General features: G+C 34.2%; 1 protein-coding gene across 1 annotated transcript; it reads left to right on the top strand.

Annotated features, from left to right (window-relative positions):
- The first annotated feature begins 504 nt into the window (after positions 1 to 504).
- LOC107774820 (two-component response regulator ARR17) lies at positions 505 to 3,529 on the top strand. Its single transcript, XM_016594470.2, has 5 exons — positions 505 to 853; positions 946 to 1,022; positions 1,115 to 1,192; positions 1,317 to 1,384; positions 2,897 to 3,529. Exons 1-5 carry the CDS (start codon positions 682 to 684, stop codon positions 3,282 to 3,284), a joined length of 783 nt encoding a protein of 260 aa, XP_016449956.1. The 5' UTR covers positions 505 to 681; the 3' UTR covers positions 3,285 to 3,529.
- Positions 3,530 to 16,488: the final 12,959 nt, after the last annotated feature.

The raw sequence follows: 16,488 nt of genomic DNA, 5'->3' as shown, positions 1-16,488 counted from the left end.
CAAATTTTGAATTTTTCCATAAATTTTAAATTTTTTCTTTTTGTCTAAAAAGATTTCAAATGCGAAATAAATCTTCATCCATGCCGTGTAACAACTTAACTGTGTCGTTACATTTTCCGCCTTTCCCACTTCTGATTTGACGGCGGATTCTCAAAATTGACCTTAGGTCAACCTTTTAGAAAGAAAAAAAAACCTCTCCCAAAATACAGAACACAATCTCGCGAAAAAATCGGTAAGAACATATCGTACTAATAACTCGCGTGGATATGGCAAGAAAGATCAAATCACCACCAACAAAGTGGATTTCAGAATCTCAGCAGTATTGCTCCCTTATATTAATTTAAAAAGTAGATTTCACCAGATTTGATTTTCAACACTCTGTTTTTCTCTCTGTGGTCTCTTTATTTACATTTACTTATATTTTTAGAAAGTAAATATTTTTTTCTTAAAAAAAAGACAAGGACGTGTATATTGTGTACATACATGAACAAGACAGACATTTATATTACACACACACTCCTCTCTCTCTTTTTATGTTCTGTGTTTCCCTGTTTTTCTTCTTAGCTAAAAAAAAGTTGAGAGCTTTACAATTTTTCCCACTTTTTTTTCAAGAAAATTTGTGGGTTTTTCTTCTTTAGCTATAAAATTTGTGGGTTTTATTCCATTTTTGTTAAAGTTGAGATGGCAAGAAACGGCGTGTTTTCACGGCGGCGAAGGGCGGAGAGAGTGGAGGAGTTTGAAGAGTTGTTGCCGTTAACGGAGTCAACTAACGAAGTTCATGTTCTTGCTGTTGATGATAGTCTTGTGGACAGAATAGTAATTGAAAGGCTCCTCAAAATTACATCTTGCAAAGGTAAATTTTCTTTAACTGATATTGAGCTGAATTTGGTTCTTTTTATGAAAATTTGAGATTTTTATTAATGGTGTTTTGTTGAAATTGTACAGTGACTACAGTGGATAGTGGGATGAGAGCTTTGAAATATCTTGGATTGGATGAAGAACAGAGCTCTGTTAGAATTGATGTAAGCAAATTTTATTGTTTTTGGGTTTTTTTTTGCTGTGATTCTTTTTTTTAATGGATTTTGATTTGTTTTCTGTTGGTTTAATGTTTTAGGGTTTGAAGGTGGATCTGATAATTACAGATTATTGTATGCCTGGAATGACTGGCTATGATTTGCTCAAAAAGATTAAGGTCCTCTTTTTTACTCTCTTTTTGTTGTTATATTTATTTATTTTCCTTGAAATATTAATATTTGAGTTTCTTATAGGAAATTTAATCAATGTACTTAAGTTTCCAAATTTATAATTGTCAACAGGGTTCATCTTTTAGAGAAATTCCAGTTGTGATCATGTCTTCTGAAAATGTTTTGACTAGAATTGACAGGTATTTTCAAAATCCTTGCTGCTGGATTTCCTACTTATTTAATCCTTTCTGCCTTTATTTTCTGTTTTGGTTAATGAATTTATAGAAGAGAATAAATGAAAATATTGAATATATTTTTGCTTTTTGCTTGGAATCTGGTGTGGGATAATATTTATAGATTTAATAGCTATCTTAAAATGAGTGTCATCGAGCAATACTAATTCAGCACGGTAAATACTTAGTTGCACCCGGTGTTTATACCAATCCAAATAGATGACACTTAACACATTCACTCTTTTCCTAAGTCATAGTTAATTAGTACTCATTACCACCTTAATTTATGGCTTAACCATGATATATCAATATGATTTGGTATAAACATCAGGTGCAGATAAGTGTTTACCATTCACCACCAAGGGGTGTGGGGGGATGGTTAGATCCCTTCACTCTTAACAGAGTTCTCAGGTTCAAACTCTGAGAATGTTGAACTTCTCGAAAGGGTGCGTTTTACCCCATTGTGGGCTTGTCCAATGTGAATCTAAATTAATCAGGCTAGTAGGCTTCCAATACGGGATGGTTAACCCAAAAAAGAAGGCAGAATTAATTCCATTGCATTTAAATAGAGAAAAAAAAAGAGGTTAAGAACTTTCATCTCTTGTTACCCATGTTCTTCCCACCCCCTAAAAAAATAAGGAAAATCTCATTGACAACCTAAAGCTATCTTCCAATTAATTTAAGAAAGAATAATGGAGGAAGTACCATTGACAACCTAAAGCCATCTTCCCAATTAAATTAAGATAGAATCATATCTTTACGTATCGTTTGTTCATGTGCTTTGAAGATATGTTAGATTGTTTAATTAATCGATTGTGATAAAAAAAAGGTTTTGACTTGCATTTTTAGGAAGCTGTGATCAGTTATTGTTATTGAACAACTAGTTTCTTGCATGACCAAAAGCAATGAATGAACAACCACTTCATTAGTTTAATATCTTATAACAAAATAAGAGTAGTTGGACACATGCTTTACAATATCATAATCCAGAGCATCTCATTTTCTGTTTCTTTAACAGTTGTATTTTTTGTTTAGTAATATAAAGAGGAATGCATGATCTTTTTCTAGTAAAGATTAGATTAGCAATGTAAGCAATTTTGGTATTGCCACTAATAAATGTCAATGCATAAAGCTTCTTTTGAATGTCACATTGTAAAAGCTGTGGCTTAAAATATTGTTTATTGGGAAGAAATGCCTACCAGAAACAGATATGGAAAAAGCTGTTTTCTCTTTTAGTTAAATTAGTTTACTAATCTTAAAACAAGAATCACTTCTCAGGGCTATGATAATGTCATTTTGGAATGCATATTTTAGAATTTTGTAGCAGAAAAAGATTACGTATAATAGATCCTTGTGGTTCAGACTTCAGCCCTTCTCCGTACCCCACAAATAGCGGGAGCTTAGTATACTGGACTGCTTTTATTTTAGAAGTTTGTAGTGAGTCATTCTATTGATTACTAATACTGATGTTATTAACAGATGTTTGGAAGAAGGTGCCGAAGATTTCCTATTGAAACCAGTGAAATTGTCGGATGTAAAACGTTTGAAGAGTTACATGTTCAACGAGGATCGATTTAGGGAAGAAGAAAAAGGAATGAACAAGAGAAAGTTGCCGGAAACATCGTCCGATGAGTCATCAACCCCAACTCTCTCACCTTCACCGTCAATGTCACCATCACCATCGCCCTCGCCATCGCTTGATCTCTCATCAACCCCTTCACCGCCATCCACTTCATCTCCTTCATCTCCCAAAGCACTTTCGTCGTCCCTCTCTATTGATTCATCGACACATTCCACCGATTCTTCCATGCCCTCTTCGCCAACATCACCAACAAGACGACTCAAAATGAGCAGCCAAGATTTGTGACGATATGCCATATATGTACTTTCCTTTCTTTTTTGCTACTTGTGGGGTTCGCGACGCCCCCTCCGTCGTTGGGGCACACCGTGTAGATAAGCCAATTGCCCCTTACTAGTGAGGTTTTTTTGTTGGCTTGTCACTTTTGGGACACAAATCAATGATATTGTTTAATCACACAAGGTTTACAAAAGAATGACTAAGGAAAAGTTGATTTAAACACTATTGAATCAACATTTTCTGGTGTTGGTGAATTGTCTGAATTTAATCTCTTACCTATTTTACTTTTAATGTATTTGGCAGTAGTATTAATGTATCCAATTCAATGACAGATTCAGAATGGTTGGAATTGAATAATGGGATATGGATTGGGTAAAAATGATTCTGATACGATCTTTATTAAATGTCAATTCTTGTCTGCTAAAAGGAATATTGGATTCTGAGTTGAACTACACATGTTTGATATGTTCCCTTATTCTAAGGATCTGGGTCGATCTTGTTTTGTTGGTGGCTTTTGGGGTGGGTGGGTGGGGGTGGGGGTGTGATGCATGTTGGATTGAGCTGTTTTAGACTTTTTCTTTTTTAAATAATCGAGAAATTTCTGCGGTCAATTGGTGCATAGTTCTAAAGTCTATGTACAATAAGTTCTTTTTTTTTTTTTTTTGGATAAGGTAACGTACATTAAGTTTTTTTTACTCCACTTAAATATTTTGAAGTTTTGTGGCTCGGAAGTTGGACAATCAACTCGACTTAAATATCAGGTTTTTGGTTTGAAATTACGCATTGTGTTGTTTTAGATTTCTTTTTTTAATTTTTTAGGTCAATCGGTGCATAGTCCGAAAGTCAATGGATAATATATTTATTTATATATATACTTGCTTCACTTAAATATTAAGTTTTTGGTTTGAAATTCGATGAACATTGAACTTGTAACTCCACTTAAATAACAGATTTTGGTTTAAAATCTGAAAAATCCATCAAACTAAACTTGTAATATGCTCGTACTATCCAACAGTATGTCTTCTTAACTATCGAAAAAGTGAAAGAAACAAATACCTATGAACAAGGGGAGGATTACACTCATGATGTAAATAGGCTAAAACTTCAGCTCTAGAGCTGAAGTTCGCCAGTTACAAGCAAAAACTTCAGCTCTAGAGCTGAAGTTCGTCAGTTACAAAACAAAGACTTCAGCTCTCACCAGTTACAAAAACAAAAACTTCAGCTCTAGAGTTGAAGTTCGCCAGTTACAAAACAAATACTTCAGCTCTAGAGCTGAAGTTCGCCAGTTACAAAAACAAAAACTTCAGTCCCGTCTACTAGAATGCTGAAGTTTTGCGTGATTGCCTTTGCTACTTCAGCCCTATATGCTGAAGTTACGAAAAAAAGTGGGTACATTTGCAATTTTTTTGACAAAGCGAGCACAAATTAAAACGTGACCAAAAAAGTAAGTATAGATGCAAATGGGCGGCTCGAGAGCCAATCAAATAAGCATTGCTTTAGGCCCCTATGCACTTGGGGCCCCAAAAATTGGTAGTAATGAATCTTTTAGCTTAAGTTTTGTCAAATAAGAAAATCAAAGCACATTAAATAACTTGAATTGTAATTCTATTTCATTTTTTTGAAAGATTTTAAGCATTAAAGTAAACAAAGTTAAATTGATTTATTTTGATATCAATTGTCAAAAATCAAAACTATCAACTTCTAGAATTAAATTACTCCAATATTGTTATAATATTTTTTTATATGATAGCATTATTACCTGTATGCTTATTTCTAGGTATATATTATGTTTTTATTATATACTATAATTTAAATATGTCAACTAAAAAAACTGAATCACTTCAAAGCTAAAAAAAAGAGAGAGAAGAATTGAAACTTGATATATTTTCAAAAGGTTTTCTTGATAGTCTTAACAAACAATAAAAAAATTGACAATAATTGCAAGAAGAAGAAGAAAAATTAAATGGATTAATCTTATTATTAATTGAAAAGGCTTATTAGAAGATTTCGATTATAAAGGATTAATTAATAACTATGTGTCCAAAAAAAAAAATTAGCTAAATACATTTGAAATTTCATTAAAAAGGATTAGGCCTCATAAATAATTTTGGCTTTAGGCCACTACTGTAGTTGAGCCGCCCCTAAATTTATTTATACAGGAGCAACTATCCCTCAATCTCAGTTTAGATCCCAATTTAGTTGAGGTCTAATATATGAGTTTTCACTATATATGTCTCTTTATCTTTAAAAAATTTAGGTTCTTTAGAACTAGAATTTTTCTATATTTTAAATTGACAATGACACTACTTAGTTAACCTTTTTTTGAAAAAAAAATAATCTAAGATTGCAAGGTTTAATTTGGCTAACATTTTCTATCTAAACTGGTGAGGTTTAGGTCAAATAGTTGGATTAAGGCGCTACAAGAGAGAAATTTTCACTGGTTTAAATTTCTTTACTATAATATTTGATTCTTTTTCCTTCTACTTTTAACAGGCAGCATTGAAATACTTTAGCTAATACCTCAATAAATAAATAAAGATTTTATGTGATTTGAATCAAGTGGGGATTTTTTTTGTGGGTAACTAAACATTTTATTTACCAAGTATAATAGATACAGCTCAAAATCAAAGATCAAAACTGCAGCCTTGGTCATACAGCCCCAAGCCAGCAAACATCTGTTTGCAACTAATTTCAACATATGAAAAATAAATTACAATCACAAAACAAGAGAAAAATATTTTTACTAATCAATTGTGAGTACAATTCTGTTTCTTCCTTGATTTTTCTCTTCTGATTATCTCCGTGATTCGAGGGCTGAAGCAGTGTATTTCTCGAATGTAGGATGATGTAGACCTCCTGGGATGTATTTGATCTCCAGCTTCTTGAACTATTTAATTGTCAAGAAGTATCCGACCATATTTTGATCTCTTTGTGAATATCCCAAGAGTTTATGAGATTTTGAGACACCTCTTCAAGAGAATATGTATCCCTTTATATATGTGTGAGTTAGGGTTTAGGATAGAGTAACCTCCAAGAAACCCTAATAGAATTCTAGGATTTCAAGAGTCCTAGTAGTATCTTTAATTTAGGATTTGGCTTGATCCCTTAAAATTTTGATATCTACAAATGCCCCATACTTCAAGGTTTGTTGGGGTGTAGGCTTGCCGAAACTTTAAGATGAGACTTGAAGTACTCCATCATCGCAATAAATGATTTTGAAACTTGAATTTTTCAATTTACAAGAGGAAGAGATGAAGGGCAAAATTGGTCCCACTGGGCGTGCCAATTTGCTTGCAACTAATTATTTTCAACATATAATAAACTGCAATCATAAAACAAGAGAAAAATATTTTTACTAATCAATTGTGAGTTTCTCCCTTGATTCTTTTCTCCTGATTATCTCCGTGATTCGAGAGCTGAAGCAACATATTTCTCGAATGTAGGATGATGTAGACCTCCTGGGGTGTATTTGATCTCCAGCTTCTTGAACTATTTGATTGTCAAGAAGTATCCGACCATATTTTGATCTCTTTGTGAATATCCCAAGAGTTTATGGCATTTTGAGACACCTCTTCAAGAAAATATGTATCCCTTTATATAAGTGTGAGTTAGGGTTTAGGGTAGAGTAACCTCCAAAAAACCCTAATAGACTCCTAGGATTTCAAGAGTCCTAGTAGTATTTTTAGTTTAGGATTTGACTTGATCCTTTAAAATTTTGATATCTACAACATCACTATATCTCCTACTCGCTAAAACAAACTAAGGGTAAAAACTAAGACTATCAAACCTCCTATTCAATATAGGTACCCTCGCGCCTCTACAGTGAACTTTTTGGATGACTTGCCTTATCATCATCTCAGTAGGTCTACACTTGTTCAACAGTCTTATATTCCTCTCATGCCATATACAGTATAGACATCAAGCCAATGTCAGTCTATATAGGATTGCATCAGTAAATTTCTCTTGTCCATATCTCACAGCCCAATCAAGCTCCTTCTGCCACCCTATGGATTTTCTAGAAATCCCTTGCCACATCAAATCCTCTCCCAAATGGTAGCAGAGTAATAGCAATGAAAAAATAAGTGATCAATAGATTCATCTTTATTATTGCACAGAGGATATTTTAAGTCATCAATAGGCCTCCACTTTGCGACCTTATCTTTGGTGAGTAGTCTTCTATGAACAACAATGTAAAGAATGAAAATCCACCTTGGTGACCCAGGGTTGTTACAAATTAGTCTCTTCCAATCGACTTTTTGGAAGTCCTCCTAATCTTGCAATACACTTCTTTTGTGGAGAAAGTAACCATTTGTGTTACCTCATCTTAAGTATATCCAGCTTGTTCAAATGCTGCTTTTGCATGTAAAATCTTTTTCACCACCCATGAAGCTTTATCAACTTTTGCATCCCATATCCTACCCTGGTTGATATAGTAGGCGTAAACCCATCGAATCCAAAGCTTGTCCTTTTTCCTACACAAATTCCATAAATGTTTGCATATGGCAGCTTTATTCCAAGCATATATATCAAGTAGTCCTAGCCCCCTAACAAATTTTGGATAGCATAGTCCGTCCTAAGCAATTTAATCTTTCTTTGATATGTTAGCCCCACCAGTCCATATGAACGTTCTACACAATGATTCAATCAATTGTACGACTTTCTTTTGTAGGACAAAAACTTGCGACCAGAAGATTTGTATAGAGAATAATACAGATTTTATCAAATGCACTGGTCCGACATAAGATAAGAATTTTATAGTCCAGGGTGTGATTTTTTTCAGCATCCTGTCCAACAATGGTTTAAATTGCATCATATTAGTTTTTTTGGAACTCAGTGGGATCCTCAAATACCTGAAAGGCAACTCCCCTTTTAAGAACTCTGAGGACTGCAAGATGGCAGTTTGATCTTCTCTACATACTCCTACAAAATAAATGGAGCTTTTCTCAGCATTCGCAGATAAACCAGAGGTTATGGAAAACTCTTAAAAATAATCAAACATTATTTTAACAGATATATAGTCTCCTCTACAGAAAAACAACAAATCATCTACAAAACCAAGATGAGTTATATTCAACTTCTCACATTTCGAATGGAAATTAAATCAGACTATCTTCTCAGAGTCTTTAATTGCCTGTTCAAATATTCCATAGCCAATGTCATGCCACTTTTTTCACACCCCGAAAGGGGTATTAAGGGAGTTTTTTTCAATTTAAGTGACAATCGAAACAAGATTATTTATTAAAATCAGAGTCGCCACTTGAGATAATTTATGGTGTCCCAAGTCACCGGTTTAAAATTCCAAATCGAGGAAGTTTGACTCTAATTACGGTCTGCAAACATAAAAATCCGGGTAAGAAATTCTGTTACCCGGGAGAAGGTGTTTGACATTCCCGAGTTTCGTGATTTTACCACGGTCGCTTTGATCATACTTGGCTTAATCAAATTGTCTAATTGCTTATTTTAGAACCTATGTGCATTTGCCTCTTTTTAATTAAAAATTATTTTGAAACAGGTCACGCGCACGTGTACCCATTTGTTTGGCGCGTCAAAAATCATGTCATGCGAACGTGTCCACGATTAATAACGCTTTATTATTATTAAGAATGTTTAGTCGAAGTTGCGCGAACGCATACTCCGATTTTATTTTTAAAAAAATGAAATCATAATGTGTACACAACCATGATGGTGTATTGAACGTGACTAAAGCAAGCTACGAGTATCATTATTCTTAATATCTAAGTTATAATACCACTAGGAGGGTCATAGGCGATTTAATTAAGATGGTGCACCTCAATACAATTAAAAGAGTTACACTTAATTAGGCCTAATGGATATTCTTATTTACAAACGGCTTGAACTTAATAAATAACTAATAGTAAGAAAGTTTGGGGGATGCTGGACCTTTAATTATTTAAAGCCAAGCTACGAGTATCATTATTCTTAATATCTAAGTTATAATACCACTAGGAGGGCCATAGGCGATTTAATTAAGATGGTTCACCTCAATACAATTAGAAGAGTTACACTTAATTAGGCCTAATGGATATTCTTATTTACAAACGGCTTGAACTTAATAAATAACTAATAGTAAGAAAGTTTGGGGGATGCTGGACCTTTAATTATTTAAAGCCAAGCTACGAGTATCATTATTCTTAATATCTAAGTTATAATACCACTAGGAGGGCCATGGGCGATTTAATTAAGATGGTGCACCTCAATACAATTAAAAGAGTTACACTTAATTAGGCCTAATGGATATTCTTATTTACAAATGGCTTGAACTTAATAAATAACTAATAGTAAGAAAGTTTGGGGGATGCTGGACCTTTAATTATTTAAAGCCAATTCTAGTTTGAGCTTAAACCCAAAGAAATTATTAAAAAGGAAAATTGGGCTCATAAACGAGCCCAGAAATGTAGCCAGGCATACGGTGGCCCATTTCCAAGTAGGCCAATTGATCCAGGCCCAATTCATTACTCAAGATAGGCTGTTTTGAAGGGTAATAAGAGCTGAAGAGGTTTGGGCTTGAAATTGAGCCCAAATAGAAGAATGAAAATAACTGAGGCATAACGGGGACTGGCCACAACCCAGACGACCCTATTTGGGCCAAATCCACACTCCAAATACTTAGCAATGCTAATTCAAATGCTAAGGCTTGAATAAGGACCATCTGACTATAATCAACATACATCAAGCTCCAAAATCACAATATCTAAATAATCACGTTGTACACTTTTTTAAAAAAAATGATCTACTATTAATGTTAGCAATATACATCCGAGATTTAAAACTACTCATTAGTTATGCTGAATTCCATATACAACTATCCTAATAAGTACTGAAATTCTAAACAGTTTAAATTAGAAATATACAACAGTCATCAAACGTGTAATCTCTTGCTCAAATTATAACTCTAAAAAAGAGCCCAATTGCTTAAGACCAAATCCTAAAAGGACCTAAACCAATGGAATCATGCCATGATCCAACCCCAGAACTGAAAATCAACACTGACCTCAATAAATTTAAACAAAACCAACAAAATGTTCGACACCTGACTTGGACCCGTACTACAGAACACTCAAGTATTCTAAATATTCAATCACGAGGACCCTTAGCCAAATCACAAACCAACATAATAGGCTAAGATCCTAAAACATAACTTAAAGATGAAATACAAAATCAGCAACATGTACGAGTAGAAACACATAAAAAGAAAGCTAAAATTAATACAGAGACTATATGAACTTTAAAGAACATGTGAATAAAGTTCAGTAAAACATCATTTATCACTATATCTCCATATTTGATTACATATTTCAAACTTGCGCTTCACATATCATTCAATGGTCCAAGAAGTACCTGGATATCAAAATAGAGCAAAAGGGAGTGAGGATTTCAACAATAACAAAGAAATAGGAGCCAAACAACAAATCAACAGCAGGACTCAGCTTCTTTGAACCATCTTTAGACCCAGAAAACCAGAAATTTCATGAAAAGCCTTTTAAGTACTCGAAGAAAAATAAGAAAGCAACTCAAGGCAAACTTAATGAAAGGAATGCAGAGAACTTTTGGGTGTTTTTCAGGGTATCAATCTCTGATTTTTTGAGAGAAAGAAGATCTATATATATCCTTTTAGGGGTGCCATGTGCTGCTAAAAATAGAATGAAAATTATTCCCTCACAAGGCATCTTTTCTAACAGAATTGGGATACATGACAACTTTTGATTGGCTCCAGTATTTGTGCTGGCCAAAATTGGGCCAGCTGCCCCGGATTCTAGAAGTTTCCCCTCTAAAAAAATCTGATTTCCTATTCCCAAATTAACCTCCTAAGTTTCATCTATTCAATTAACATCCTAAGAGTTTTAAACAGTTTACAAACCTAGGTAAACAGAAAATAAACAAACTAATATCTAACAAACGGATTAAAAGCAAAAAAAAAACAATTCAAAGTTGAAAGTTGAGCTTCTGAAAACTGGCAAATAAACCTAAACCTCTAAAATGAAACTAATTCATAATAAACTCTAAATTAATCATGAACTAAGCCAAATAATAAATTCTAAATGAAACTTGCACAAACACTGAAATAATTCTGGAAATCAGAATGAATAAATTGATGCACTCTAAAACAAAATTATTAACTAAACATGTTCAAATAACCAACATAAATGCAATTGAATCTTTAACTACATCTAAATTCTTCTAACATAAACTGAAGTCAGAAATTACTATTGTAACTTTAAAGATAAAAACAATGACTAATTTAAACGGGATACTAAAACAAGGCAAAGCAGAATTATTTCATGAATTAAGCTAAAATTGACATTAGACTTGTGATGAAATCCTAACATGATATTGACTAATCTGAAACCCAAAATACAAAAGCAAAACTAACAACAAAAAAAACCTAAAATGCGGTTAAACAGAATTAAAATCATGAAGAATAAACCAAGAGAAGGAAGAGAAAAAGAACAGAGAAAAACAAATAGAAATAAAGCAAAAGAAAACTACCTATGTTTAATCTGGATCCAACAAAGAACATCTGACCACTTTCTTCAACAAAACGAAATGAACCTTGACTAACATTAATCGAATGTCTTTAACAAGGAACAATCGACTAATGAAAGTTTGTGGTTCACCTTCTTAAAGCACCAACTGAAAACCAAAAGGTTAGGGTTCAGAGGATACTATATTTAAAATTCGAAGAAAAGGGCGAGGTTTTTTGGGAAGTTAATTGTAGTTTAGGGTTCAACAGGGTGTGAGGAGTGTGGGGTGTGATTTTGGGATGATTTGGATGAACTAGGGTTTTGGGGTCCGATTCTTAGATCTAAAACCGGAGGACTTGGGTGGGAATTTTGGGGAAACGGCTTGTGGATTTGGAAAGAGGAAGGGACCGGAGTTACGGGGTGTTAATTCGAGGGTGTTTGGAGCACCAGAATCGCCGTGAGGCGATTTTTGGTGGCGGTTGGCGGCGAAGACGGCGGGGATTTTGGGGCGACTGTCTCTAGGGTTTGATTAGGGCAGATGAGGGTGAGGGTTAGGGTAATGGCGGGTGGAAAGCCTTCAGACAGTTTTATATTTTTTTGGGGGGAGGGGTGTTAGTTCCGAACCGTTGGATCACTAGGATCCAACGGCTGTGATGAAAAGGGACAAAAAGGTGGTCGTTTGGTGGTGGGGAAGACTTGGACCGGGTAATTTGATTTTTGGGCTTGGTTTGGTGCGGGTTTGGGGTGAAATAATTAGGCTTCAGCAACCATTAGCCCAAATTAAACTTAAAACCAAACCTATTTTTTCAATTCCCTTTTTAATCTTTTTTTTTATTTCTTTTCTTTTTCTTAATTAATAAAAATCCTAAATTAAACCTTCAATTAATATAAATTGTAAAATAAAACTAATTATCAAATCCTAAGATTTATAAAAATTAATTGATCCTAAATTAAAAGAGAAAAACTACTGATCTAGAATTAAAAGCTAAAAATGTAAAAGTAAGTCAATTTTTTGTGATTTTCATTTTTAATGAGACACCTAATTTACTAATTAATCCTAAAGATACGAAAACAAAATCACAATGCAATGCATGATATTTTTATATTTTTTCATGATTTTAATAAAAGTAAACATGCACAGAAATGCAAACAATTAACACAAATTCCTACAAAAAAATCCTATAAAATTGCAAACAGTTGGAAATTTTTTATTTCTTTTGATTTTTGGGATTATTTCTCATAGGGAAAAAATTACGTGCTCACAGCCAAAATAAATAGAAATGGGGAGAGAGAGAGTCCCCTTTCCTGAGTCCTTTCTTTGCTTGGAATGGGGCAGTAGGTACGCCATTGATGATAATTGAGTTGGATACAATACTAACACATACCATTATCCATCTCACAAACAATAGCAGAAATTTCAAGCTAGTAAGAACTAGCAAAATACATAAGTAGCCACCTGAACTATGCCCAAATCCCTGTTGCACGCTTTCTGACGATGAATATTATCTTACGCACTCAATCTTTTCATAGTGTGTCTAATGCATACTACTTTTTTCTTGACCAGTTTTTTTAAACATGTATAATATCACGTACCAACAAAGTTATGACATGTGTCATTGCTTTTATTAAAAAATAAAATACTTAAAATTACAACTATACCCCTTAACCATCTTCTCCCTTTCATCTTTTTCTCTTCTCCGACGAATTATCTATTATCGCCGACAACTAGAATAACCCAAGTCACCACCTTTCGGCTCAAACCAAAATTAAAATAGAAAATCTCTTGGAAGCGCGAAGAATCAGAAATCTTGAGATAATATCAAGCTAGATTATAACTTAAGACCAAAAAATCCACTTCAAAATTGGCTTTAATTCGGTGTAGAGATTTGAGTTTGCCGAAAGATGATTTGTGAAAGGAAAATAAAAAAGCAAATTAAGAAGTGGGTTCACCAACACTATTAAATTTTCCTTCAGACGAAGGTAATTTGAAGATTGAAGTGCCAAAATTGGAAGGTAACTTCCCAGTCTTGATTTCCTGAAGAACAGTTCGTCGTAAGGTGATTTAAAGAAATTCGTCCAAAATAATAGAAAGTACCATAGAAAAAGACTTCAAAATTAAAAATAATTAACCGAGTCGTGAAAATTAACATAGAAACGAGACCCCAAAATTACTTCACCTAAAAATCCCAAAACTCCATAGCCACCATCCCTTTCAACCGACCACCCGTGAAAAATAAAAAAACATAATAGAAAGTACCATAGAAGCTTAAATGGGGATGATATGTCAGATCTTGCTTTGGAGAAAAAATGAGGGAGAAAGAGAACTTGCACTTAATTAACGATTGGAAAAAAATGAAGATGAAAAGAAGAAGAAGAAGAAATATAGGAGAACAAGAAGAAATGAATAGAATAATGGGACCCACTAGTGACATGTGTTAAAAGTTTATGACACATGGCATTTAATTAAGGATTTGGACTGAAATTTAGAGGTTTTACTTTGTTTGTTAGACACGTGTATGCTATCTATCATAAAGTAGTGTGTATTAGACACACTCTGGAAAGGTTGAGTGTGTAAGATAATATTCATCATTAGAAAGTATGTAACCGGGATTTAGTGTATAGTTCAGGTGGCTACTTATGTATTTTTCCAATAAGAACTTGCTCCAGAAAAGGCCATTCTACCAGTGGTATGCTTTTCTCATATCAATCTTCAACATACATCTAGGCGAGATTCCTTTCCTTTTGTACCCTTGAACCAATTCATGACTCATTGTTGTCTGTAATCACTCTTCCCGACACAAATACAGACTGACTAGAATCAACTAACATATCCATGACTTACTATAGCATGTGTGTTAGAATCTTCGAGATCAATTTGTAGAGTGTACTGCAACATGAAATAGGTCTGAACTCCGACACTCTTGAAGGGTTCTTTACTTTATGTATAAGAGTAATAGTGGTACAATTTACAGGTTCATACATGCAGCCTGATGAAAAGAACTCCAAAACAGCTTTAGTAATTTCCTCCCCAATAACTGGCCGAGCTTTTTTAAAGAACAAAGCATTGTAGCCATCATACCCTGGTACTTTTAGGTCATTAATACCCTTCAAAGCTTGAAACACCTCATCATTGGTGACTGGTGCTATAAGATAGAATTGTTGTTGTCTATCTAAGATTCTGCCTTCCTTCATAACACTTGGATTGGTAGCTGGCAAGTGAGGCGCTGCTGAACCCAATAAACTTTTGTAGAATTTAGTAATTTCCTCAGTAATGGCTTCTTGAGTCTGTAGTAAAGTACCATCTGCATTAATCAAATTCCTGATCTTATTTTGGGTCACCATTTCTTCATGTTTGCAAAGAAGAAAGCATTATTTGCATCCCCCAGTTTTAACCACTGAACCCGTGACTTCTACCTAAAGATGCTCTCCTCTATGGTATCCCACTTCTCCAGCTGTATTTTGATATCTCTTTCCTGGTTAAAGAAAGCTGGGTTGTGGTCATGGTTCCTCATTTGTGCTTAGACCTCTATTGGTTGCTGCCTCAAGGTCTTAATCCTCATATCTACCCCTCTGAATTCCTTATTATTGATCCGCTTCAGCCCCTCTTTCATACCTTTCAGCCTCATCCATACACTATTCATCCAACTTTCTCTCATAGGTGTCACGACCTGTTTTCTAGCAAAAGCGGGCTTCGACGTGTGACAACTCTTTTAAAGGAAGAGTGTTAAAAGAGAAGAGTCGTCACCTAACGATTTTGAGGTGCGTTATGGCACCTATTATATAAATAACTCTGTTTGACTAGTCAATGCCACCAAAGATCGGGTAAGGGCTCAAATCACCTCAAAGAGAATATGTTACGCACTCTTCGAGGTCCACAATTGTGGGTCCCGACCAAATTTAAGAATATGTGGATTATATAATTAGGCTAGGTGATCAGATAAATAAATAAATATAAAAGTTAAAGAGTTTCATTATAACACAATGAGAATTGGTACAAATCTTTAAGGATTACAAAGATACAACTACAATGGTCTATATTAAATGACTAAGTGTGAATAGCAATTATATGAAGGAGGAGGGGGGTCCTAAGTTTTTTATCCTAAAGAATCACTCTGTACAACATAAATAATACTTCGCAACTCTTTTTAGATAGAAGTTGCTCATATTATTCAGCAGGCACAGACCATTATCTCCTGCTACTCGATCACTATGTTGAAGTTGTTTACCTAAAGCGTTCTAATTCAATTTTAAGTCGCGTCCTATGCGTGCACTACATGTCCCATGCCTATGGTCCAGGAGGCTTTGGACAACTATTTGGGTAGTTCTAGACTTAGGTTGCTCAAAATGATAAAAACTAATCGTGCATACAAAACAAATAGGGCCGTACATAAAAGCAAAGTGGCTCATATTAGCCTCTACACATAAACAAAGAAACATGCAAACTGATTTTCAGATTAAGCAGTAGAACATTTCGAACTTAAGACTTAGATTCCTTTGGTCCTATAGGCATGATCTCTATGTGATTCTAGTATCAAACAGGTTACACTGCATTTTTAGGCTAACATACGGATGGATTGAATCATTATAAGTCCTATAGACATGGTTTCTAAGTTATTCTGAACTTTAGCGATGCACAGGCAACAGATTTGTAGATTACCAACATTGATTTTATAGACGAGTTTCTTAGGCAGGTGACAATGTCCTAGAAACATGATATCTAGTAGTTGGCA

This window comes from Nicotiana tabacum, chromosome 20, assembly GCF_000715075.1.
Source record: "Nicotiana tabacum cultivar K326 chromosome 20, ASM71507v2, whole genome shotgun sequence".
NCBI classification, from domain to species: domain Eukaryota; kingdom Viridiplantae; phylum Streptophyta; class Magnoliopsida; order Solanales; family Solanaceae; genus Nicotiana; species Nicotiana tabacum.
This window is presented reverse-complemented; position numbering and strand designations above follow the sequence as displayed.